The sequence below is a fragment of the Rhineura floridana genome, chromosome 20 (genome assembly GCF_030035675.1).
Source record: "Rhineura floridana isolate rRhiFlo1 chromosome 20, rRhiFlo1.hap2, whole genome shotgun sequence".
In the NCBI taxonomy this organism is placed as follows: domain Eukaryota; kingdom Metazoa; phylum Chordata; class Lepidosauria; order Squamata; family Rhineuridae; genus Rhineura; species Rhineura floridana.
In genome coordinates this window covers 1,432,013-1,459,649 of record NC_084499.1, presented here as the reverse complement: position 1 = coordinate 1,459,649, position 27,637 = coordinate 1,432,013, and the positions used below count along the sequence as shown (strand labels likewise).

General features: G+C 50.1%; 1 protein-coding gene across 4 annotated transcripts in view; it reads right to left on the bottom strand.

Annotated features, from left to right (window-relative positions):
• Positions 1–9,826: 9,826 nt before the first annotated feature.
• The window catches only part of RABL6 (RAB, member RAS oncogene family like 6), a 61,070-nt gene continuing 43,259 nt past the window's right edge, over positions 9,827–27,637 (bottom strand). For 3 of the 4 annotated variants that reach the window (XM_061603625.1, XM_061603622.1, XM_061603623.1), the window contains 4 exons: positions 27,079–27,445; positions 20,374–20,542; positions 19,578–19,642; positions 9,827–11,883 (listed from right to left, as the gene is read on the bottom strand). In XM_061603625.1, the coding sequence (XP_061459609.1) occupies positions 11,668–11,883; positions 19,578–19,642; positions 20,374–20,542; positions 27,079–27,445 (817 nt within the window). In that variant the 3' untranslated portion in view covers positions 9,827–11,667. Of the gene's footprint in view, positions 11,884–19,577; positions 19,643–20,312; positions 20,543–27,078; positions 27,446–27,637 lie in introns of all 4 variants that reach the window. The other variant, XM_061603624.1, reaches the window with a different exon arrangement.

Below are 27,637 nucleotides of genomic sequence, written 5' to 3'. Positions count from 1 at the left end.
ATTTATTATCTGACAATAGACCCCAATATACATCTGAAAAATTCTATAGATTTGGCAAAGACTAGGAGTAATACTCAATGCTAGTTCTACTCAGAGGAGATCCACTGAAGTTAATGGACATGACTACTTTCAGTGAGTTTACTCTGAGCAGCTGAATACAACCTTTGGGTTTTATTCACACTACCAGACTATTCATGATCCAATAGTCTGGCAGAGAAATATTTACAAATAGCAAACAGTCAGTGTGGTGTAGTGGTTAAGGTGTTGGGCTACAATCTGGGAGACCAGGGTTCGAATCCCCACACAGCCATGAAGCTCACTGGGTGACCTTGGGCCAGTCACCGCCTCTCAGCCTCATGAAAACCCTATTCAGAGGGTCCCCATAAGTCAGAATCGACTTGAAGGCAGCACATTATGTTATAATTTAAATTTTTATTTTTTTATTTTTTTATTTTGTTGCTGCCTGTGTTTATTGTTTGTTGTCTGATTTTATTGTTGATATTTTGTATTTTAACCTTTTTGTACACCGCCCAGAGAGCCACTCGCTATGGGCGGTCTATAAATGAAACAAATAAAATAAATAAATAAATAAATTTACATTTTACAAAGCAGAGACTGACCAAGGCCAAGGATCCATAGTGGGTTACTGAACCACTGCAACACATGCATGAAATCGGGATACTTGCCTGCTCAAATACTAATGTGTAGAAAGCTCAAATCCAGGACGCCTGCCATAGACTCCCTCCTGAAGCCAAGAGCAACCAGGGGAAGCAAAGCTGGATTGATGGAAAAGCAAAGCAGAAATTCCACTATAATAAATCAGCCCTAATACTAAGACCACGCCTGTTTCTTCCTTTCTTCTTCCACTCAATGTGACCTGCCTTATTTTCTCATTTCATGGCTTTAAATTCAACCATTCAGTTCCCCTGCCCCAGGACAGTTGCCTCCAGAGGCATTTAGGATTCACCCTCCCTCCAAAAATACCAGACTTGAGTGCCCTGGAATGTCCAAAATAACAATACAGAGAGTGTTCCTAAACATGAGCAGAGTGCCTTTCTCTCACTGGTAGCTGGTGTCTGCTGGGACTGGTAGGGCAGAAAGCAGGGAGCCCAACAGTAGGCGGAGCCAGAGCCAGTGCCAGGCGGAGTCAACTCGTTCTGGTTTTGCCCCCATCCTCCTCCTCCCTGCTGAGTTCTACAAGGACCACACTGAGACTGGTGAGGGAGAAGCTGCAAGCACCCCCCTCCGGGCTGGTGGTAAGTTCGAAGGCAGGCAGGTGGGGGCTGGCTGAGGGGAGACTGAGGGTGGTGGGTGGCATCTCATTCGCTCCAGTGGGCCAGGCTCTGCTGCTTACTCTCGTCACCAACCAAATAACCAGTCAACTTTCACACTCCTGGAATTAGGTCTAAAGGCTCACAGTTGGCATTTTTTCCAGGGTCCTCATTTTTGACAGAAAAAAGAGGCGCCTGGGTTGGCTGAAGGATTTTGATCCAGAGAGGCATCTACACACAGCGAGCAGCAACTCGAAAGCATGTTTGCAGAGAGGGGGAGAAAAGATTCTGCACAGGCTCCCTGGCGACGAGCAAGCCAAGGCCTGCCCTTGGCCACCCTGCAGGGTGAGGCAGCAGCGTTGTAGGTAGGAGTGCTTGTCATCAGCCTGCACTTCCCACTGCACAATCATCCACCCTACGATTTGCTTTCCTCAGCTTGAACCAGACCAAAAAGAAGAAGTGAAAGTCAGCAGGGCTGGTCAGGCACGCCATTCAAGCAGGGGTTAAAAAATAACAAAACCCTAAAGAAACAAAGAATCCAGGGACAGCTGGTGCCTAAATGTTTTCTGGGGCTCCTAAAGAACCTTGTCAGCTCCTGCGCTCTGCAAAAAGTTGTGAAGCCGCAAACAGGCCAGCCTAAGACTCTCAGCAGGGCTCCCCAGGGGGCTGTCTCCTTGCCTGCGACCGGATCCTTGTTAACTGGAGATGCCCTTCCGGGCTGAACTTGAAGCCTTCTGTGCTCACCCACTGAGCTATCAGGTCCCCAGGGCATAAGACTGATCAGTGGCACTAAAGTAGCACAATAAGCTTTAAACATTTTATTTAAAAGAGATTCTAGATGGTTGTTCTCAGATCATCAAGAAGAGGGAGGGGTTAATTTCTGAAAGAGAGGCAGTGGGACAAAAACCTTCACACTGTCAGCGCTAGAGGAAAACTCCATGGGACAAGCTCCAGTTGCTCTGCGATGAGGGAAAGGCACTCTATGTATGCACGCATGCCCATGTGTTACTTATTTTTTAGAAAGAGGTATCACATGTAAATCACATATGAAGAGTTTCACCAGAACCCTTGTAGGAGAGAGGAGAAATCAAGAGAGAGAGCAGGATAGGGATGCAAGGTAGCAGCCTCAGGTCAACTGCCCCCTACCTGATGGGCTGCCCCCCACTATTGGGTTATTTTCTGGTGGCTGTTGCTTTTAATTCAGTTGCGTTTTTCTGTACAAGTGCAAAACGCAGTCTTCAGATGCTGCCCAGTCCAACACAGCAAAATATGCAAGCAGATTCACACAAACACACACACACACAAACCTGTGTGTGACAGTTGAAGTAACCCTTGCAAAGGCAGCAGGATCTTTCTACCAGCCTCTGGCTTCATCTGCTTCTTAAAGCCAGCTCAGTTTGATAACAGGGATGTGCAGGTGAGCAGGCATGTGAGTGGACACTGCAGCTCTCTCTCCGCCCCCTGGTACCCAGGCAGGAGTTGGCAGCACCAGCCATGTTTGGTACTGCTGGCACAGGAAGCCATTTATTACGCATCTCTCTCTTCCACCTGGATCTGTTTCTTTTCCTGCCAACTCAAAGCTCATGGCTTGGAATGTTGCCCTTCCAAACAGGCTCCCTCTGCAGATTAATCATTAAGACCTGAAAAATTCCTGTATGGTCTTCAGTAAAAGGGTAGAAAACATGTTTCTCCATCTTGCATCTTCTCTGAAGACAAAAACCACATAGAGCATCCAAAACGGGAAAGAGCAGGTCACAGCTGAACAATTTTGAGAGACAAGAGTTGCCATGTTTTTCTCAGCAGCAGGGCTCCTATGACTTGGACAAATACATATCCAGGCAGAAATCCAACAGGTCCCCTTATTGTCTCCAGGACAGATGTCCCTGCCCCTACTGAACTCCCACCTGCTGTGTAAGCTGGGTAAGGGAGAGACTTGCATTTGGTAATATAAAATTACCAACGGAGCTGTCATAGGTCCAGGAACCGTAGTGGGTAAAGATATGCCATCATTATCCCACTGTGTGCGCTCAAGCCAGAATTGCTGTGCTGTACAGCAGCGAGGAGAGCCAGTGTGGTGTAGTGGTTAAGGTGTTGGACTATGACCTGGGAGCCCAGGGTTCGAATCCCACACAGCCATGAAGCTCACTGGATGACCTTGGGCCAGTCGCTGCCCCTCAGCCTCAGAGGGAGGCAATGGTAAACCCCCTCTGAATACTGCTTACAGTGAAAACCCTATTCATAGCGTTGCCATAAGTCGGGATCGAGTTGAAGGCAGTCCATTTCATTTTTTCACAGCAGCGTGATCCATCACCCCCACATGATGAAAAGCACCGCCTGCTGGTTTCTTCTTTTTGCCTATCAGACTGCCAGATCACTTCCCATCAAGCAGCAACTAAGATTCCAGTAATCAAGCACTGCTTTGGCATACTTCCTCCCCCCAAGCGACAAACCCCCTGGTGGGACTGGGCCGCTGCAGCAGCAGTGCATAACAATCAGAGGCGACAGCTGGAGCGTCCTCGTTTGCCATCAGAGCCCAAATCTGATCTTTAATCAGGCCCTGCTCTGCTGGCTCCACCACAACCCTGTGAGCACAGGCTGCTGTGCCCCCTCCTCCTCCCGATTACAGCCGGGCTTTCTAGAACACTTGGGGAATCACACGTTGCTGGCCCTCATCCAGCCCCCCACTGTGCCCTGATAACGACCCAGAACATGCACAGCCTCTCTTGGCTCAGATGCTATGGAGAAATAGAGCTGTGTGTCATCAGTACACCGATGAGACATTGCTCCAGGACTGAACGGCCTTGGCAAGAAAATTGTACCTTGGGGGACACCATGGTGCTAGGACCGTGGGGCTGAGACCCAATTTCCCTGTGCTGTTCTCTCAAGACAGCCCTGCAGGCAGGAACAGAATCACCGTAAAGACAGTGCCCCCAATGTGGGCCAGGAGGATACTGCGGGCAACGGAATCAAAAGCCCCCGAGAGATCCATTGTAGTTGTGGATTCCTTACATAAGCAGGAGGATGGAATGGGTGGCCTTTTAGGGCCCCTTCCAACTTCAGGCTTCTACACAGGAAAGATTTAGCATCAGATGTTAGTCGTGACAGCCAAGTCAAACCTCCACATTCAGAGGCAGTCTACCACTTGAGTACCAGCCGCTGAGCTTTCTCTTGAGACGTTTGGTTGGCTGCTTTGGGAGGGACACAGGAAGCTACCCTCTACTGAGCCAGGCCCATGGTCCATCTAGCTCAGTATTGTCCACACTGACTGGCACCGGCTCTCCAGGATGACTTTCTGGCAGGCAGCTCTCTTAGCTCTACCTGAAGATGCAGCCATCCGGGGACTGCACCTGGGGCCTTATGTGTGCAACAAGAGCGGGCTCCCCAGTGGCCATGGCCAAGCAGAGCCTTCGAGGAGGGTCTGCGGCACCTGCCCTTCTGCGGGAGATGTGGGGCTCATGGCCTCCCCATCACCACCACATGCTCCCCTGACTCCGTGCAGGAGCAGCAACATGCTCAGTTCCACCTCCTGCCTGCCAGGTTGCCACAGCAACCGTGCTCAGGCATGGGAGGGTGGGCAGGGACGCCTGGCAAAGGAAGACACAGGTGGCCACACCCAGTGGGGGCTCTCGCCTCCTCACCCCCCCATCCCAACCCTTCTCTTACTCAAGCTGGACTGGCCTGCAACGCAGCTGGGAAAAGGGCCAGAAGGCATCTGAAATGACCAGGAGGTTGGAGCATCGGGTAGGGTTATTTTGCATGTTGGGGGGGGTGTCTAAAAGAGAGGGGTATAAAATGAAGGCATGTGAAATTATTCCTCTCCTGTTGGAAACTCAAGAGCAACCAAATGCATTACAAGTTGCAGACTCAGAAAAGGACTTCTGTGCACAATTTGCCACCGCAAGACGTGGGGATGGTGGAACGGACGGGAGAGGGGCAACTGCTAAGCAAGGCCTGCATGTCCGGGGGCAGCCAACCCTCAAGAAGCAGCCGCTGGGGCCAAACAAGGAAGGGCTCTCCCTCCTGGGCCAGAAGACAGACAAGTCGACTGGGTAGACCTTTGGCCTGAGCCAGCGACTCAATGTTCTGAATGCCGCCCCATTTGGCCTTCCACAGAAGGAATCCAAAGCGTGGAGAACCTGCCTGCTGAACAGGGGGCCCAATTGCTTAAAACAAAACAAAACATCCATACCCCAAAAGCCTTCTTGCATGCCCTCATGCCAGCCTGTAAAACCACCCATCTCCTCCTCTGGGTCCTGGGCAGAAGCCACTGGCTGCTCTCAGGGACGTAGGAGGCTGCCTTACACCGAGTCAGGCCGTAGGTCCCGCTGGCTCATTATTGTCTACACTGACCGGCAGCAGGCTCTGCAGGGTTCCAGGGCACAGGGAGACTTCCCAGCCCTACCTGGAGATGCCACAGGAGATTGGAGCTGGGCCCTTCTGCATGCCAGGCAGATGCACTACCACAGAGCTATGGCCTTCCCTGGAGGAGGTTGCCCCCAGCCCAGCCGTTTCTCTGTAAACGTTGCTCCTGCTTCTGCTGGCTCCCGGCTTTAGAGTTAACGCAACCTCTGCAAAGGCAAGTCCTGGCCCATTAACCTCAGGAAAGTCAAGAGCATATGGATGGCGGTGAGCCCGCAGACAGCACGTACTTGCGCTTCCAAAAAGCTTTTGGCAAAGTTCCTCATCAAAAGCTCCTGAAGGCACTAAGCACTAAGGGAAGAAAGAACCAGGAACTCCTAAAAAGAACAGGAATTAAATGGGCAGTTTTCACAATGGAGGGTAGAGGATCACCATTGGGACTGCTGCTCTTCCACCCAGTCATAAATGGCCAGGAATTAGGGGTGAGCAGTGAGGTGGCTGTTTGCTGGTTAGCCACAAAACTAAGCAGTGGTGAAAACAAGCAACTGCAAGGACCCCAAAAAGATATCTCCAGAGTGGGTGAACAGACAATGAAATGGCAAATGCAGTTCTATGTAAGTGAGTGTAGTGATGCACATTGGAGCAGGAAAAAAACCTCTTCACATATACGCTCCCAGGCCCTGAGCTGACAGTGCGTGACCGAGGAGGAGACCTTGGGGCCGTAGTTGATAGCCCCATGAAGACGTTGACCCAATTGAAAATGGCAAATTCCATGCTAGGGATCATTAGGAAAAGCATTGAAAATAAAACTGCAGATATCATAATGCTGTTATACAAATCTATGGTGCGGCCGCATTTGAAATGCTGTGTATAGTTCTGGTCGCCTCCCCTCAGAAAGGATACTGTAGAGCTGGAAAAGGTTCAGAAAGGGCAACCAAGATGATTGAGGAGATGGAGCGACTCCCCTATGAAGAAAGGTCACAGCATTTGGGGCTTCTTAGTTTAGAAAACGAGGGAAAATGAGGGGCATGACAGAGGCATATAAAACTAATCATGGCGTAGTCAAGTGGAGAGAGAAGTTTCTCTAACTGTCATGGGCTCTGCAGTTCCTCACAGAGTCTGGACTGGATGAACTGGAGCCAACTGGGAGGGGAGAGGAGGACCCAGGCCCCCTTGAGTCTCAAGATATTGATGATGGGGCGATGGAGGCTCTGGCTTTCAGCCCTGTTTCGCCCACCCCCCAAGCAGAAAATGCCACCTACAGTTGCAGTCTCCTCGCAGAAGCGCTCACCTTCCAGCGCATCTTCCCGTGCGGGGCGAGAGTCCCACGAGTGAGCTCACCACGGCTGGCTCAAGGCAGGTTGGGCGTGGAGATGTTTTAGGTTCTTTGTTGCTACCATAGTCTTCTCCTCCAGCGCCTGCCTGCTCTCAGGCCTCTTGATTGTGACCCCGGAAACCTGAACCCACTGCCGAACCTGTACCAAGTGTTGTGGTGTTTTGGGATGGGAGCCAGGACAGCAACAGGAGAACTTGGGAACATCCAATGAAGCTGAATGCTGGAAGATGTTCAGGACAGACAAAAGGAAAGGCAGTGAAGGCCACCAACCTGGACAGCTTTGGAGGAGGGTTAGGCAAATTCATGGAAGACAAGGCCATCAAAGGTTACTAGCCACAATGGCTATGTTCCACCTCCAGTGTTGGGAGGTTGCATGGCCTGATAAGCACACAAGGGGAAAGTGCTGTTGCACTCAGGTCCTCCTTGCAGGATGCCCACAGGCATCTGGCTAGCCATTATGAGAACCAGATGTTTAATCGTTGTAAACCGCTCAGAGAGCTTCAGCTATGGGGCGGTATACAAACGTAATAAATAAGTAAATATAAATAATAAATAGATGCTGAGCTGGATGGGCCTTTGGCCTGATCAAGTATAGCAGGGGCGCCTCTTGCGTCTTCTGCCATCCACCTGTCCCCTCTGTCCCCATTTATTACTTTTTAACTTCTGCCCTCCAGCAAGATGCCTATTCTCCAGGCGCCACTCTGCTCCCCATGTCCTCCTTATACAATGAACTTAAGAATCATAGAATAGTAGAGTTGGAAGGGGCCTATAAGGCCATCGAGTCCAACCACCTGCTCAATGCAGGAATCCAAATCAGCATTCCCTTCCCACCTTCTCTCTAGCCATTAGCACAAGCTCTCCCCTCCTCTTTATTGGTCCCAATTTTCAACTGCAATGGATCAGCAGGACTCTGCTCCCAGCCAATAATACATTACAGCCCCCCACCCCAAGTGCCAGTCTTTGTACATTTGCGATTGCAATTAATGCGCAGTGAGTATCCTCCCCCTGCCAGCTCATCAATGACACCAAATTTTATTTAACAGAGGGCCTGGGGGCGTATGCTCTGCCCTCTACCCTTAGAAGGCAGGAACATTTTTGGGGGGAGGGGTGCAGAATGGATCAGCAAGCATGCCAGGTTTTCACAGTATAATATATTCCAGCTGTAGCGTCAGAATCCACTGCCGTTGTGTCAGAGGACATGCAGAGTACAGCCTTGTTCAGAAGCTCTGCGTTTTGCTTTATTCACACCTGTCCCTTGTTACAAGCACCTCCCTTCCACCCTTCACATTTTAACTGGTAGGTTCCTTGAGGCAGGGTCCTGTGATCTTGCGCTTATTCATGCTGTCATACATGGACTTCCGGCATTACATTTACAGTCTATTTCAGCCTTCACCACCCTAGGGCACTTGATGTTTTGGACAGCAGAATAAGTCTGGGGCTGGTGTCAGTTGTAGACACACCATTTAGAAACAGAGGTGGTGGTTGAACTTCAAATAAAGAATTGTGCTGTAAATACACATCCTATGCTGTGATCTTCTTGCGCAAGCGGAGGCTAACAGCAGCTGTTGACACAATTATGTGAATTCTGCTTATTAAAAGCAAGGTTCAGCTTGGCACAGCACAGAATTCTTAGGTCGATACATTTTCAACCTGCAAAACCCTCAAAATTCTGCATCAAGGGAAGTTGCCTTCTGCTACAAATTTGCACAAGGGCGCACAATTTTCTCTGCTTAAACCTAAAAAAAGCCCAGATGAGATTCCTCCCCCTGCCCCATTCCAACTGCCCAAGAAGGGCAACTCCATGAGTCAAGATACCCCTCCACTACCCGCCATGAGTTTGAGCACGTTTCCTTCCAACAAGACACAAGCTGGCTCTTCTAGTTCCCAGAGCCTCCCATTCTTCCATCCCAGAGTTGCTGCCTTCTTGTTAGTTCCCTCATTTTTCTTGGCTCTTGGCTCTTTCTGTGTGGCTTCAGAATAGATGGAAGGGGCAGTTTTTAATTTGATAAAAATAAGTTGTTGGGTTTTTAACTTTTTTTATAGGTTGTATGGCTTGGGGAAAAGAAGCCTCCTACTTCAGGGTCTGTGTGTGTGTATTGCATGTGCAGAGCCAAATAAAGTCAGAATGGAATTATTCTCACTTGCTTTCCATCAAAGTTGCTATAATGGTCTGTTATTCTAAAAAACACCACCGCTTTTTGCATGCTTGTTTGAGAGTTAAGCACATCAAACCCAGTGGGGCTTACTTCTGAAAAGACCACACAGGATGGGGCATCTAAAATAGCCACGATAAGAACTGAAGCAGGATGGTTCTTATTCCAGAATACTTCTGTTCCAGGCTCTGCCCACTGCTGGTACATGGGCCCCACAGAGGAAATCTAGCTGTCTACAAAAGCATAAACCTTGCCCACTCCTGCTCTAGTAAAATTAGGGTTGTGTCCAACTAATATTTACTCAGAGTAGACCCACTGCAATCAACAGACCCCAGTTAACCATGCTCATTAATTTCAATGCATAAGCAGGACTAGGACCAGCACTGGATACAACCCTTGGTGCTCACCTCAGACCTGGGGTTTAAATTCCCTCCAAGGATAAAGGGGGGGGGGAGAACCACCACGCCCGTGATCTTGAGCACCTTGGAAGAAAAGGCAGCGTAAGGGAGCAGAGCCTTTTGAAAAGGCCACCCACACATTTGACGCCTGGTTCACTCCACTTCCTCCGCCACAGATCTGTGGCCTGCGCACTCCCCGCTCTGGCAGCAGTGAAGCAGGCACCCAGGTGGGCCAAACTGGGAGCGGCCAGATGGAATGGAGAGGGAGGGAGAGGACACCGCTGAACAAAGCCACACAGACACACAAAGCCTTGTGGAATCGAGAGCTTTATCAGTTGGAGTGGAGGGTGCCAGAGGGATGTTTTTTCCCCTCAAAGCAGAAAGAAAAGAAGAGGGAACATCGCCAAGACATGTTCATGGAATTTGGTCAGGCTCAGCTATGAGCTCAGCTCCCGAGAAAAGGGTCACTGGGAATGTTCTGGAGGGAGGGATCCTGGGATGCTTTTCCTCCCGGGGGCCACAGGAGCGATCTCTTGCAGATTCTCCACATCCCCCCCAAAGGGGCGCTGCATGTAACAAGAGACCAAGGACAGGCCAACGGGAGGAACACCTGAGAGGATGACCTGTTTCATGCAGTTAGGCAGCCCCCAGCCCCCCTCTGCTGGAGATGCAAATGAGGGCAACAGCCATTTCTCAAAAAAGGAAAGCCCGTCGAGGCAACTCTAAAGTCTTGCACTGGGTGCAAAGCAGCAGCCAGAGGTCAGCACCACCCTGGTTCCACTCTCAAGTCCTCAGCAGAACATGAGGCTTTGTTTTTGTTTTGAAGGGTGGGGGGAAGAGAAGGGAATGCTAAAACAGCCCAAATCCAATCCACACACAGCACAAGGCAATGGAATGCACAAGAATCGTGAACCTGGTTTCCGCGACACTTTGGGGCAAGAGGGGAGCTGCTCACAGGAGGGGCACGGGAAGGTTACAATGGGCAGGTCAATTGGCATCAGAGGCAGCTGCCATTTACACAGCCAAAACATGCACCAAGGTCTTGTTTTGGAGGGGACGCAGAAGGGAGGCTCAAAAGCCTTGCCAAAAATCCCACGAGAAGAGGCCCCATCTGCTCTGGGGCAAGAGGAGGGCAGCACAGCCACGCACTGCGGGGCTCAGCACTGGGAGCACAGAACTGGGAGGGGGAGAAAGAGCTCCTCCTTCCTCCCTTGGCTCATCGCCCCAGGGCTTGGCAGAGCTGCGGATGCTTCAAGAACACCCCCCTCGCCCCTACCATGAATGTTCTTTCCTGCAACTCCTTTTGTACATCGAAGAGAGGTCCCTGAGAGGTATTCGCTGCGCAAAGGCCGGTTTCTGAGATATGCAAAATATGACCATCCAAGGAGGGCCCATGGGGAATGTTGCGGGGGGGGGGGGCAGGATTGTCTCCATTTGTTTAAGTGGCTAACTCTGCCTTTCTTTTCCAAACTGCACAGCAGCTTGCAAGCAGTGTCAGGGGTGCCTGGGGCTATAGAAAACCGTGGGGTCCTTTGGACCCCCTCCCACCGGCAGCAAACAGGCACCCGGCTGCAGTGCAAAGTGAGCACCCTCCCCTCCCCTCTCTCCCCCTCCTGCTGAACCCCTGCACCTTTCAGCAGCTCAGCACCACCGTTCCCATTCCAAAAGCCCTGGGTAGAGCCAGCAGTCAATAACCACTTCTCTCATAAAAAAATAGCAAGGGTCTGTAATTTGACGCAATGATTTCCAGGGAGCAAAGAGCAGCGCTCCACCGTAAAGAGCTTCGTGCTTTTCTCATCCGCCATGACTCACCATCTGTGGAGACAGCTGGCTTCTCCTCCTGCCCAGCCTGAGCCAAGGGCTTCTGGGCAGGGAGGATGCCAGGCCACCAAGTGAGAGCCTTTGAGCAGCTTGACCAGCCATGCCTTGGCCTGGCTCCCTCCCCAAGAAACTCCCGGGTGGTGCTTCAGTGCCTCCCCTCGCCTCCCCCCACAGCACAGACAGAAAAACCTCCTTGGTCCCGGCCTCTTACGGGTGGAAGCAGTCTGCGGGAGGCAGGGAAGGGCCATGGCCCCTGCCGTAGCTGGGCTCAGGAGGAACCGCCGGCAGTCCCTTGAGTGCCTGCGGGAAGTGGGCACGGCCAGGCAAGGCTACAGCTCCTCGTAGTCTCCTCCGCCCCCACATGGCTTGCTGGGGCCCCCCCCGCCCCCCAGAAACGCCTCCAGTTCATCAATCTCGCTGTTGTTCTCTTTGCTCCGCTTCTTCTTCTTCTTCTTCCTCTCCCGGTCCTTCTCATCTTTGCCCTCCTCCTTCTCCTTGCTCTTCTTCGGCTTGCTCTTCTTCTTCGCTGCAGCCTTCTCTTCCTCCTGCACAAGGAAAGCCAGAGAGGGAGGAGAGTCAATTTCACATACGGAAGCATGGGAAAAACACCCTTGAATCAGGTCTGTTCTGAACCTGCTTCAGGCAGCAAGATGGGGGCCGCAGAAAAGAACAAAGGAAGGCAACGTGTGACACAGCTCAGCCCGCTGGGAGTGGCCGTTAACCTGCGCCAGGCCACCCAGGCAAGCCATCAGGAGGAAAAAAACCTTGGCTAATTGCTGGGCAGGGATGTCTTGCATTTGGGAGGAAAGTGATGCAGGCAAGCTCTGTGCAGTAAATGCAGCCCAGCAAACAAGGAAATGATTTGGGCCTGCATTTCGGAGAGGGCGTGGGACTTCCCAGCTGCTTCTCCAATATAGAAACAAATGTTGGTTCCGCCATGGACAAAAAAGCAGGGTTCAGGGGAAGCAGATGTCTACACAGAGGAGAAAAACTTCTGCAGCACTTCACTGGTGAACAGATTTAATGGTGGCAGCCGTTTCTGTGGCCACTTCATATTTCAGGAAGTTGGCCTGCTCCTGCTGGTGATCTCGCGGAGGAACCCAAAAAAGCTCTGCAATATTATCTGGAACAATTTGCAAATTATAAGGAATTACACCAAGCCACTGATTGGTAAGAAATCTACACTCATCATCAGTTACCCCAAGTAGGCAACAATGGGCATCATCCACCTGACTCTTGAAGTCACACACACGGCTCCACACTGCAGGGCTTGTGACTTAGTGGGCAGAGTGTGTGGGGCTTGGGCCTTGGAGACGCAGGTTCAAATCCCCAACTCAGCCACGAGGTGTCTCTGGAAGAGTCACTCATCTCTCCAGTCGAACTCAAAGCATTATCGTGAGAATAAAGCAGGACCCTCTCCTGTGCTATTGTTACTATTGTCATCACCACCATCACCCGTTATCCATCCAATTAAAAAATACATCATTAAAACAATTAGAATAACCTAACATCACACCATCACAAAAAATAAGGTGGGTCCTAAAAATATACATCTCAGGTGCCAAATGCAGGGTAAAGAGGTGCCTCTTCTACATTCATAAAAAACTGTACAGTGAAGATGCCAGGCGCATCTCTGCAGGGAGGGGGTTCCACAACTTAGAGGCTGCCACAGAGAAGGCCCTCTCCCAGGCCACCAAATTCTGAGGGTGGCAGAACTACCAAAAGGGCCCCTTCTGCCGATCTCAACACCCAAGAAGGTCTCTAGGAAAGGAAAGAGACTTTCAGATATTTGGGACCTACATCATTTAGGGCTTTAGACTCAAGCGTAAACACCTTACATTGGGCCTGGAAACGAACTGACACCAGTTGCAGCTGTTTTAGAACAGGGGTTATACGAGTTCTAAAGGGAACCTGGCTGCTGCATTTTGGACCAGCTGAAGCTTCTGAGTGGTCTTCAAGGGCAGACCCACGTGGAGCACATTGCAATATTCCAATCTAGAAGCTAACACAGCATGGAGTGCTGTGGCCAAGTCATCTCTGTCCAAAAAGGGCCAAAGCTGGCAAGCCAGCCATAGCTGGAAAAAGGCGCTCCTAGCCACTGAGGCCACCCAGTGACAATGTTAGATCCAGGAGTACCCCCAAGCTGTGGACCTGCTCCTTCCATGTAGAGCAACCCCATCCAGAACAGGCCGTCTCCCAACCTTCTGGACATGACTCTGGACACACAATACCTCTGTCTTTTCAGGATTCAGCCTCAAATTATTGGTCCACATCCAGCTCATCACCACCTCCAAGCACCGGTGTAACACTTATTTATGTTATTATTTATTTATTAGATTTATATCCTGCCCTTCCTCTCAGTAGGAGCCCAGGGCGGCAAACTTCAAACACCTCTCCCGGTTCAGAGAGACAGAGCTGGGCATCATCTGCATATTGGTGACACTTCACTCCAAATCTCCTGATGACAATTCATAGCTGCTTCAGACAGATGGACAAGATGGAACTCCACAGGAAAGCTGAACAGTAGTCCCCCCCCCCCCCAACTACTTTTTGGAAGTGGCTCTGGAGATAGAAGCGGAACCACTGAAGCACAATACCCCAAACCCCACCTCCCGAGATGTTCCAGGATACCATGGCCAACAGTACCAAAAGACGCTGAGAGGGGAAGGACAGTGAGCAGGGTCGCGCTCCCCCCATCTCTCCCCAGACATGTCATCAACCAGGGCAACTGAGGTGGTTTCATTGCCTCAGCCAGGCCTGAAGTGGACTGGTATGGACCCAAGTAATATATAAAAGCAGCCCTGAGCCTTTTGGAGTGAATGGCAACATATAAATGTACATGTGTGAGGGCATCTCTCCCGTTGCTGTTTTTAAAAAACCTGTCCTTCCTTTCAGAAGCTCAGGGTGGCATGCTTGGCAGCTTCTTCTCATTTAGTGTCACAACCACCCTGTGAGGAAGGTCAAGCCAAGAGCACACAGCCAGCCCAATTGAGAACTCAAGCCTGTCTCACATCACACTGTCCAATTCTAATTTTATTTATTTATTTATTTATTTTGTTTCATTTATAGACCGCCCATAGCGAGTGGCTCTCTGGGCGGTGTACAAAAAGGTTAAAATACAAAATATCAACAATAAAATCAGACAACAAACAATAAACACAAGCAGCAACAAAAGAAAAAAATAAAAAATAAAAATTTAAATTATAACAAACGCTTAAAATGCCTGGGAGCATAGCCAGGTCTTAACCTGGCGCCGAAAAGATAGAAGCGTCGGCGCCAGGCGTACTTCTTCGGGGAGGCTGTTCCACAGTTCGGGGGCCACTACAGAAAAGGCCCTAGATCGAGTAACTGTCCTCCGGGCTTCCCGATGGGTTGGTACCCGGAGGAGGGCCTTAGATGCTGAGCGAAGTGACCGGGTCGGTTCATAGCGGGAGAGGCGTTCCACAAGATACTGCGGTCCCATGCCGTGTAAGGCTTTATAGGTCAAAACCAGCACCTTGAATCTGGCTCGGAAACAAATGGGTAGCCAGTGCAAACGGGCCAGAACAGGTGTTATATGTGCTGACCGGCTGGTCCTCGTCAGCAGTCTGGCTGCTGCGTTTTGCACTAGCTGAAGCTTCCGAACTGTCTTCAAGGGCAGCCCTACGTAGAGCGCATTACAGTAATCCAGCCTAGAAGTTACCAGAGCATGAACAACTGAGGCGAGGTCATCCCTGTCCAGATAGGGGCGTAGCTGGGCTACCAACCGAAGGTGGTAGAACGCATTCCTTGCCACCGAGGCCACTTGCGCCTCAAGAGACAAGGAAGGATCGAAAAGAACTCCCAGACTACGAACCTGTTCCTTCAAGGGGAGTGTGACCCCATCTAGAACAGGGTGAACATCCACTATCTGGGCAGGGGAGGCACTCACCAACAGTGTCTCAGTCTTGTCTGGATTGAGTCTCAGTTTATTAGCTCTCATCCAGTCCATTATAGCGGCCAGGCAATGAGTCAGCACATCCACAGACTCACCTGTAGAAGATGAAAAGGAGAAATAGAGCTGCATGTCATCAGCGTATTGGTGGCAACGCACTCCAAAACTCCTGATGACGGCACCCAGAGGCTGCATGTAGATGTTAAAAAGCATGGGGGACAAAATCAACCCCTGAGGGACTCCACAATGGAGAGTCCAAGGTGTCGAGCAATGTTCCCCAAGTACTACTTTCTGGCGACAATCCGCCAAGTAGGAGCGGAACCACTGCCAAGCAGTGCTCCCAACTCCGCGAGTCTCCCCAGAAGGATACCATGGTCGATGGTATCAAACGCCGCTGAGAGATCAAGGAGAATCAACAGAGTCACACTCCCTCTGTCCCTCTCCCGACAGAGGTCATCATACAGGGCGACCAAGGCTGTTTCAGTGCCAAAACCAGGCCTAAAACCGGATTGAAACGGATCCAGATAATCGGTCTCATCCAAGAGCACCTGGAGCTGATTGGCAACCACCCGCTCCAGAACCTTGCCCAAAAAGGGGATATTTGCCACCGGTCTATAATTGTTCAAGTTATCTGGGTCTAAGGAAGGTTTCTTCAAAAGAGGTCTCACTACTGCCTCCTTGAGGCTACTAGGGACTACTCCCTCACTCAAGGAGGCATTTATCACTTCCTTGGCCCAGCCGGTGGTACCAGTCCTGCTAGCCTTGACCAGCCAAGATGGACAAGGATCTAGAGCAGACGTGGTCGCCCGCACCATTCCAAGCACCTTGTCCACTTCCTCAAGCTGCACCAACTGAAACTCATCCAATAATGAAAGACAAGACCGTGTTCTGGACACTTCAATGGATTCATCTGTCGTAACATCAGAGTCTAGGTCCCTACGGATGCATGCGATTTTATTTTGGAAGTGCCCTGCAATGTCGTTACAGCGAGCTTCAGATGTTTCAATGGTATCTTGAGGACCAGAATGTAAGAGTCCTCGTACAACCCTAAAAAGCTCTGCTGGGCGGCAGAGAGATGTCTTGATAGAGGCAGCGAAGTAGGACTTCTTCGCCGCTCTTACCGCTTTTATGTACGACTTAGTAGAGGCACTTACCAAAGCATAACTGCATCCGTCTGGAGTTCGTCTCCATCTGCACTCCAGCCTCCTTCTCTCTTGCTTCATCACTCTCAGCTCCGGGGTATACCACGGAGCTGTATGAGCTCTGCATCGAAGAGGGCGCGCGGGAGCGATCGTGTCGATAGCCCGGGCCATCTCTGTATTCCACAGTTCGACCAAGGCCTCGACAGGAGCGCCAGTACTATCAGCTGGAAAAACTCCCAGAGCCCTCTGAAAACCCATAGGATCCATAAGCCTCCGGGAGCGGACCAACTTAATAGGTCCCCCACCCTTGCAGAGGGAAAGAGTCGTCGTAAGTCTAAAACTCAGCAGGCGGTGATCTGTCCATGACAATGGAGTAGATGAAAAATACCCCACCTCCAGATCACCATCTCCATGACCAGTGGCGAAGATCAAATCAAGAGTGTGACCCGACACATGCGTTGGGCCAGTAACAAATTGAGACAGCCCCATGGTTGTCATGGAGGCCATGAAGTCCTGAGCCGCTCCAGATAAGACAGTCTCGGCATGAACGTTGATATCCCCCAACACCACAAGTTTGGGGGACCTCAACAACACCTCCGAGACTGTCAGCTCAGCTAGGGAAGCTGTTGGGCAGCAAGGTGGGTGGTACACCAACAAGATTCCCAGTCTGTCTCCTTGGCCCAGTACAAGGTGGAGGCACTCTAGACCAGTCATCATCTGGACAGGATGCCTGGTGAGAGAGAAAATACTCCTATAGACCACAGCGACCCTGCCTCCCCGGCCCTCAGATCTGCCATAGTGCTGCACTGTATACCCAGGTGGGCAAAGCTGAGAGAGGGCAACTCCTCCCTGCTCACCCACCCAGGTCTCGGTTATACACGCCAGGTCGGCACCCTCATCCACAATTAAATCATGGACAAGGGAGGTTTTACTATATACCGACCTGGCATTCAAAAGCAGCACCTGGAGATCTAAGGGCTGGCTGATAGAACAACCAGCAGTTCTGTGGTCTTGAGGAGAACCGGAACAAGGCACAGACACAACTTGTCTGGGGTGAGTTCCCCTTACCTGGCACGTTCTCCTCCTAGCGCCATACCTCCCATTACCCGTCACTACGCTAATTGGGGCCCCCGGAAGCCCCCCCGTTAAATACAAAGTATGCTCTCCCAGGCACATTTTAAAAATATTTAAATACAAACGAACACATTCACACAACGCATAAAAATACACATAAATATACACAAACACGTCCACACAATCTCATTCATACACACAACAGACAAAACAAACAGACAATTAAAATGCACCCAAACAGCAACAATAGCAGCCGACGTTAAAATTCTCCTCCGCATCAAGCTTCATCCATAAGTAATGTCATCAAATAAAGTTGTAAAATATCTGCCCGCGACCCAGTAAACAGCAAGTAAGCAAGCCAGAGGACAAGACACGCCCCAAGCAGCGAACTTGAATGGAGTGGCGGCAAGCAGGCAGAAAGCCAGGATGAAACAGCGACAGAGCAGCAGGCAGAAGCAGCGGAACCTAGCAGCATCGATCCAGGACTCACAGGCGTGTTGCAGCCGGCGACCGACGACAAAGCCGAACACCGACCAACAGGCAGTCCAGAAGACCCGGAGAGCAGCGGCAGCAACAACAAAAGCCAAGGCAGCAGCAGTTGTAAATCCGAAACGGCCAGAGCCATGCCGGAGACCAAACAACGGGCCCAGAAACAAACGGCCCCAAAGCACCCGAGAAGCACCCGGAGGGCAGCGACTCCTCGAGAACCGCAGCAGCCAGGGCAGCAACGCCGCGGCAACAGCGGCCCCCGACACACTCCAGCCGTAGCACGCCAAAGATGGAACTCCACAACGGGTCAGAGCAACCCAAGAGCCGCGGCTCCGCCCCGAACCAAAGGCCAAAACAGCAAAACTGGGTCCAGGCAAAGATGTAAAGTCCAGCCACAGTCCAAGATCGTACCAACGCCAGCATAAGCATAAGCAAAGACATCGATGATAAGGTAAGATGATAAATACCAGGCGGTAGAAAGGGAAGAAATTAGGAGCTGAGGTGCAGAGCTCCCAATCAAACATCCTCTCTCGTCGCCATCTTGTCCTGTGAGTCAGAAAGGGAGGGGCCCTCTAACACTGGGTTGTATTCAATGTTAGTCCTATTCAGAGTAGACCCACTGAAACTAAGGGACATGACGAACTAAGGTTTCTTAATTTTGGTGGGCCTACTCTGAGTAAAACTTTGTTGAATACAACCCATTGCATTCTTTATGTGGACCCATTGCGAGATCTACTAATATGACTATTTAAAGGTGGTTGACCTTTAGTGTTGGTGAATTGTCTTGACGTGTTGCTAGATTTTATTATGCATTTTTTAAAATGTGAGCCGCTTTGAGCGTGGTTCACTATGGAAAACAAACTGACAGACGTTGGTGATGACGACAAACCACTCAGAATGGGGCTATGCAGACTGGAGCAGCCGCCTTGATTTTAAAAACAACAACACTTCAGAGTTGCATTATTTGGGGGTGAAAGTGAGCTGGTCGCGATCCTGGCCAGCAAGGAGAAGGTGCTAAGCCCATCCCTTGCCCCCAACACAGGGGTCACCAGGAACAAGAACTAGTTCCCCCCCACCCACCCACCCACAGGGCAGACTTCCCCCTTGTCTTTGCCTCGCTGCTAATGGGGTGTGCATACCCCTGCAAAGGAGCTTCTGCCTGGACACCGCACTCCCAGGCCCTCACAAGAATGAGGAGCTCTCCTCCCAAGATCCTCCAAGTCCACCCCCACCAAAAAAAACCCCAGGCCTTTTCCTTGTGATAAAGACGCCCAAATCCTTCGCATGTAATTGCTTCAAGGCACTCTCCCCATCAGAGCCTTCCCAGGGAAGGGCGCCTCCAAGCCCCCACTGAGGAAGAAGCCTCCTCCGCCACAGAGCGGGGCCTTCCCGGAGCTCAAGGAGAGACTCCAGAGGGAGGAGGGAGCTTCACTGAGCTGTCAACAAGCAAAGATCATTTTGTTTCACAGTGCTGGGAGATCGCCTCTCGTGCACCTCTAATTTTCCCACTCCTATGGATTGTTTGGGGCATGTTGTATGCTGATTTTTGGCTGCTTTAATTATTTGTGCATTATTTTGTTTATAATTTCTTTTACACACACACACACACAGGGTGATGTACCTCTTTGCTACTCCGCTTCTTTTTCTTCTTCTTCTCCTTCGAAGATTGTTTTTCTTGATCTGTAACTGGGGCGAGAAGCAGAACCAGGAGTGAGTTTGCCAGCAAAAATCACAACAGGTCATATTATGGCAGCAAGGACGCTCCCTTATCTGATGACTGCAGTGGGGTGGTGCGACCCTTGCACCAGCATCTAGGTCTCAGTGGCGATCACTATTTTGCACTGATGTGCTGCATTCTCTATTGCTGCAATTCTATTTTGTATAGATGAAACTAATCCCTGTTGACGCCATTAGCTTAATAGCTGGGTATTTTTTTTTTATTATATTGCTTTAATAATAAAAAAATTAAACGCTTCCTTTGCAAAGGAGAGCCAAAAGAACCAGCAGGGTGTGAGGTTCTCTGAATGACTCTGCTGCAGCTTCTGCTGACTCTGACAGGGCAACTTATGTACAACGATCCAAGCTATGTTTCCCAACCAGTAAACAGCCAATATTGTCAAGGATGGCCAGTTTCCAATTTAAGTGCTTGATCCATCTGCCTCCCCCCCCCCCCATCTTGAGACTAAAAATAAAAGTGTCCTGCAGGATTCGGAGAAGGTGGATATCATACCAAGTCCTGGAAAGGAAACACGAAACTACCTCCATCTGATGTATTTATTTTATTGGAACCATGTAACCCTAACGCACATCCTGCAATTCCAAGACACTGTCGGGTCCAGTCTCACTGGCAACGTACTTCAGACCAAGAGACTTGTTCATTCCATGAGAAATGTGAGGAGGCCACTCATTCTGCCCACCTTCCTCACTGCTGTCTTTGGGACCAGCCTCCTCCAGGCCCAGACCAAACAGGTCTGAGTCATTCTTCAGTTTGAAGGAGCACGTCGCAGGCTTTGCTGGTTGTGGGGCTTTCGAAGGGGTTTCTTCATCAGAGACGTCAGAGAGATCCTCTCGCACAGGGAATTCATCCTAGAAGAGTCAAACATCCAAGCATGTCGTCAGGTGCCCTGCTACCAAACCTGCATTCTCCTGCAGGGCCTCGATGCCCCACATGATACCAGGAAGCATCACATTCTGAACCCTGAAGCCGGGATACTCAGATTAACTTGTTCTACTTCCCTTTGCACTTTCATTGGAATTGCCACAGCTGCTGAGGCCTGCCTAGATGCCTCCAGAAAGCCCCCAAGCAGAGCACAAAGAGCCCTCTTCGTGTTCCCCTGCAACCAGTAGTCAGTGGTACACTGCGTCTAAGCATGGAGGCTCAACGTGCCTTTATCAAGATGACAACCTCCTCTTGGAATTGCCACTCCAGACATGCAGTGCCTACCCCAACCAGGAAAGCTTCAGTTGCCTTCAGTGTTGCCGTCGCAGACGTAGCTGAGCACGTTCTGAAACCTGGCACACGGCAGGGGAACCCGCTATGGCCTTCCAGACGTTCTGGGACTCCGACCTCCACCACTCCCAGCAGCCAGCACACACAGCCAACAGTCAGGGATGATGGGAGGTGGCAGCCCAGCTGCGAGTGGAGGGCCCCAGATGTTCCCCAGCCCAGTTTCTAGGAGATTTCGGTCCTGCTTTTTGACTGGGAGCCTCAAAGTAGCGTCAAGAAAAGCAGCCCAGCTGGAGCTGGCACAAGCATCTGCTCCTGCCCTGCAATAGCCGGCTTCTGCCCAACTGAGCGGGCAAAGGGGAAGCTGCCACCTGCAACGCCAAGACCATAAAGACGGCAACAACTAAAGGAGGCTGCGAACTGGCTGCCGCCTCCTGCAAACCGAAGACATGCACACACCTGCTGGCGTGGGGCACACAAGCCAGCCCACGTCCTTCCTTCAGGACGGCACAACACACACACACATGCACATGCACACACCCCCTCCCAGGGTGCTCCTCCTGCTCCCATCTTGAAGGAAGCTCCCGCTGGTTTGCAACCTGGCCATCACATCCCCTCTTCTCTCTGTACTGAAGGGCAGCTCGCTCCTGCCCTGCAATGCAGTGCTCTCCTGAAACTCCCGCTGCTCTCCTCTTCAGCCTTGGCTTGAGTGAGCGTGAGAGAATGCCGCTCTTCTGCCAGCTGAACACAACAGGTGCCAGCAAAACCAACAGAGAGCAGTTGGGCCATCGAGAAAGGCGACGGTGCTGATGATACACACACACACCCGTCCCTTCTGCCTGCAGAATCTCTGAGCAAGGAGGGTGCAAAGTGGTATCGCGACTGCAAAACCAGCGGAAGCTGGCACCGCCCCTCCGGTTCCACTGCAGGTGCTGGAGTCCCTCTGAAATGAAGGCCAAGATGAATACATTTGTGAACAATGCCGCCTCCGACACCTCCAGGCCATGCAGGGATAGTACCTCCCACACGCATGCACGCACACACACACACACACCCCTATTCTTGAACTTCCGGCAGGCAGGGAATGTCTGTGCTTTGTGTTTAATGCATTCTGAGCAGACCCCCTGCTCAGAGGACACTGAATTTCCCCAGCAGCTGGTAAGGAAGAGGGCTCGGCAGGCCCTGCCTGTGGGCTTCCCAGAGGCATCCAGTCAGCCGTGCAAGAAGCAAGTGCAGGGCAGGGGGCGTCTGTGACTCTTCCGATGTTGCAGCGCCCCCAGCAACCAGCATGGCCAACGGTCAGGGGCGATGCCGTCCAACCACATCTAGAGCGCCGCAGGTTCCCCTCACTCCGGCCAATGGCATGACCCAGGAGGGCTCTTCACCCTGCTTCCCCCCCCCACACACACACAAAGGAGTTGCTCAAAGCAGCTTACAGACAAAAGCTGACGCATAAATATAATCATGAATACAAATTGAGAAAACCTAAAAACAGCAGTAAGAAAGCAAAAGCACAAAGACCAGCACTAGCAACTAACACATTTATTTCTTTCTTTTATTTCTTTTATTATACTTGTATACGGCCCCATAGCCGAAGCTCTCTGGGCGGATTACAGTAACTAAAAACATTCAAACAAATACAATTTAAAACAGACCTTATAAAAACAATTTAAAACACAATTTAAACATTTAAACAGTACAAAACACATGCTAATACGCCTGGGAGGAAAGTCTTGACCTGGCGCCGGAAGGGTAACAGTGTTGGCACCAGGCACACCTCGTCAGGGAGATCCTTCCATAATTAAGAGGCAACAGAATTCAAAGGAAAAGAGCTTCGGCTATGGGGCGGTATACAAGTGCAATAAATAAATCAATAAAAATGTTGGTGGCTACACAAATAGAGGAGATAACCCCACCCATTGGACATGCACAGAAAAAGCTCCGCCCCACCGTACTCAGTGTGACAGAAGCTTCCTGCCCCTCTCCCATGTCACAATTAGGGTGGGGAAAACTTGGAAGGCTTTCCCCCCCATGCCTAAGTGCCACTGGGGGGCATTTTCAGCAGGGATGCACAGCTGAAGAGTAAAGGGCCAGTCCCTTAATATGGCTTCAGGGTAGGGGAGAAATTATGAAAAATTAGTAAAACCTACAGAATTATGCAGAGAACAACAAATCATGCAAATCTGCACAGACAACAGAGGGCACAGACCCCAACCCAACTTTCCTTGGCACACAGTTCAATAAGAAGCACAACGGGACAGTAGAGAACTTTCTTTGAGACATATTTTATAACTGTTATTAGATATATTTCACAATTGTTATTCTCTTTTTTTGTTCTGCTTTTGATGAACTGTATACTGTTTGAGATTTATTGTTCAGTTTATGTTTTATAAAGTGATGTATGGTTTTCTACTATTTAGATATTTTTATAATTGTTATATATGTATATTGCTAGCAATATATTGTTCAGTTATGTTTACTTAAAATGTGATATGGAAAAACAAGTCGGCCGATTTGGAGCTGATTTGCTTCCTACAATGTTTTGATATTGTTTGTCTCCAAGAGACATGGGTTTTAGATATTAATTCTTTCTCCCTCCAGGGCTACAAGGCCTGGGAGAAGCCGGCAAAGAAGACATCCTCCATGGGCCGCGGAAGTGGCGGCCTTGCAACCTTGATCGCTACACCAGACGTACACGTCTCCGAGCCCCAGGACACAGCCCTGGACATTTGCCTGGCACTAATAATACACGCCCCTGACTCCCCCCCCCTTATATGTGTAAATGTTTACTTCCCCCCCTTGCATCCTCGTCTCACGCTACCCATTTGGTTAGACTTGGAGAACTACCTGGATAAGTTATCATGCTTCTATCCTTCCCATCTCCTGCTCATTGGCGGAGACCTAAACGCAAGAATGGGCGCCAGTTACCCCCGCATAGATAACAGCTTTTGGGCTTCCCCGAATGACTTGATCACCTTACCACGGCGGTCCCAGGATAAGATCATTAACAAAAAGGGGCACGCTTTGTTCCAATTAATTGTTAGATCCCAATTAATCTGCTTTAATGGTACGCATTTGGACTATTCTTATGAACACCTTTATTTCTGGAAAGGGAGCTAGCGTAGTGGATTATACCCTTGGGTCGCCTTCCCTAGTCCCTTTCGTTAAAGAATTTTTCACTGAAGCTAGACCGGACAGCGACCACCTCCCCCTGAGACTTGGCGGCCTCTCCCAACACGCCCATTTATATACATCCGCCCCGAAGTTGGATAGTCTCCACGGGTCAAAGCGCCTCAAATGGTCCACAGAAATCGGGTCCGTAGTGAGGCGACTTTTAGAGTCGACCCCTTTGTTAGATCTTCGCCAATCAGCTCTTGACACCCCAGAGGACATTCTCAGGATTTACGAGGATATCACCAATGTGCTCAAACCCCTGGTAATCTCTACAGCCCCAGACAAGACTCCAAAGGGACCTAAATCATGGTATGACAGGGACTGTAGAAACAAGAGGATTATGTGCCCAAATTAGAACCTCCAGGCAAGATAACTCTGAGGAGGCCACTTTACATCTGCTCGCTTTAAAAAGGGCATACAAAAGGCTACTTAAACAGAAAAAGCAAGCCTTCTTTTCTAACAGCTGGCGGGCCCTGGGGCGGGCACTACTCCAAGGAAAGGACCCCGAATTCTGGAGGTTAATCCAGGGGGGGTTTCGCTCAGAATTATTTTGTGCCCATCCCCCCCATCCTCCCGGAAGTCTGGGTTTCACATTTCTGTACCATCTTTGGGAGCGAGCCATTGACACCGCTGCCTCCCCCCAACGACTTGGCATTTCTTCCACCATGGCCCCCTGTCACCAGCGCGGATACTGGGGAGTTAATGACGACTCTCCATGCTGGTAAAGCACAGGGGAGGACATGTTGCCCCCAGAGTTATTTCTCTCTGAAATCTCCTGGTGGGGCCCACTGTTAGCTATACTTTTCTCTCACATAAATTCCATGGGAGACATCCCCACCGGCTGGCGCACCAGTATAACGGTGCCTATCTTGAAGAAAGGTGACCCCTCGGACCCTTGCAACTACAGGCCCATTAGCCTATTAGACATGACATCTACAAGGTATGGGCGCTTTCTTTTAAACAAATTGCTAGAATGGGACTCCAAACACTCCATCATTCATCAAGAACAGGCTGGATTCAGGATAGGCAGGAGTACGGTTGACCAAGCTTACATTCTCCACCACTTAATAAAAAAGTCTACTCTGCGCCCGAGTGGGTCCCTTCACATGGCATTTGTTGACTTCGCCTCTGCTTTCGACTCCACTGATAGAGAGCTGCTGTGGCGCAAGTTAGGCCAATCCAACATTGATAAAAGATTATTGTGGCTAATTCAATCCCTCTACCAACCAATTCTTTTGTGTGTCCGATTGGGGAGGAAAGGAATACTCTCTCGTGCAATTCCAGTAGAGAGAGGAGTCAAACAAGGATGTATATTGGCCCCTTTCCTTTTCAACTTTTTTATAAATGACATCATCCTCGAAATGGCCTCCCCTTCTTTTTTTCCTCCATCGGTGGGGCCAAGGAAAATATCATCATTACTATACGCTCTGTTCTCCCTAAATAAAATAGGCTTAAAAAGAATGTTGTCCCGACTGGGAGAATACTGCAAAGCCCAGCGCCTGCACGTTAACCACTCTAAAACTAAAATTATGATTTGTGGAAAACATAAAAAGGTTACATCGAACTGGTCCCTAAATGGGCAACCACTGAAGCCGGTACAGACTTTTAAATATCTTGGTATAAACTTCAGTAATAAGCTCTCGTGGAGATCCCACCTGGAGGCCACCAAATTAATGGGTGCCAGAGTGATAGGTCAATTAAGAAGGTTTTTTTATACTCAAGGGGGCCAATTGATTAAGCAGATGTTGAAAATCTTCACAGCCAAAGCCTTACCGAAAATTTTATATGGGGCAGAGCTTTGGGGTGGCTCACTTAAACCCAGTCTCGAGGTCCTTCAAAACAATTTTATGAGACAGATTTTGGGGCTCCCGCAAGGCACACCATCTCCCCATTTAAGAGCAGAACTAGGCCTCCCATCTCTGGCGGCAAAAATTGACCTGGCCTCCTTAAGGTTCGGGAGGAAGATCTCCACCTTGGAGGATACTGCCCTTACAAAACTTTGCTGGCAAGAGCAACTCCAGATGGGGGGCTGGGCACAAGGATGCCAGGCAATATTAGAATCCTATAATCTTTCACACAAGAATCTCCTAGGCCTTAACCCATCTGAGCTCCGAAATTGGGTTTTCAATCATGCTGTGAACCAAGACAGGGCCACTATAATGGCGGCCCCCTTCTCAGCCTGGTTCCCCCTTATTAAACCAAATCACCTATTCCCCCTTACTTCGATATCCTGACAGGTGCTCCATTACGCAGAGCCTTCACAGAATTAAGATTCCAAACAATGCCCACAGCTTATCTTGAAAGCAGGTACCGGGGAATCCCAAAAGCAGAGCGCCTTTGCGTTTATGGCTGCAAGGTTCCCGAAGACCTAATACACTATATGCTTACTTGCCCCTTGTATGGGAACCCTAGAAACAAATTTCTAGCACCTCTGACCAACCTCAGAGGGGGGACACCCGGGGGCAACCTAGTGGTGGAGTTCCTGGCCGATAAACACAGCCGGGTCACAATTGCGGTGGCCAATTTTGCTTTAGCAGCGAAAAAGTTAAGAGCAAACTATGTAAAAGCCCAATGACACGACTGCAGGTTTAAAACCGCATGTTTTTAACTGTTTTAACCATTTACTGTATATTGTGCAATGGCCTATGGCTAAAAGCAAATAAAGTTTCTACTAGTGGGATATATTCATTTTCTTTTATTATCAATTGTACCAAATGTAATGGTTTATTGTTTTTATGTTGTAAACCGCCCAGAAAGCTTTGGCTATGGGGCGGTATAAAAGTGTAATTAATAAACAAATGATAATAATAATAATAATAATCCTGTGCAAACTACGCAGGCCCTCCTCGTGTGTGCAGCACTTGCCCCGGTGTGGGAATTATGTTACCCTTGTTTTCTCTCTGTGGCTCGTGAGCCTAAAATTGACCATGCAGGAGCACAAGGCTGAATGTGGCTGCGCTCATTCTGCCTGGCTGCCCAAAGTGGGCTTCAGGGGACTCACGGCTCTCTTCCTCTGGCTGTCCGACTCCTCGCTTTCAAAGTCTGGGTCGTCCATGACGAACGAGAGCATCTGCGTGGCGATGGGCCCCTCGGGGTCACTCTCCGACTCCTCTCGCTTCTCCCCCTTCTCTTTGGAAGCAGAGGCCTTGCTCCGAGAGGGGGCTTTCGGAGGCCAGCATGCGGGTGCTGCTGCCGTAGAGGCAGCCTCTGGGGCAACAGCAGCCATGGAAACCTTGCTGCTGCTGCTGCCGCTGCCGCTGCCATTTTGTTCAAGCCCAACCTGGGCAGAGAAGCCAGCAGGAGCCTTCGGGGTATTTGGTTTGGTAGATACTCCTAGCCTTACGAGTTTCGAGGACATTTTGGAAGATCTTTAAAAAAAGGTTGAAAGGAAAATTGTCAGCTTGGAATTAGAAGGTTCAACACTTTTTGAGATTCACCTCCTTGGGATTATTTTGGTGCTGGGCAATTGGAACTACCCTCCTTTTTCTAGAGACTGGTCTGCCCACCCTCAGCCACACCAGCCCGCAAACCATGGTTTACCATGAACTGCCAAACTGGAA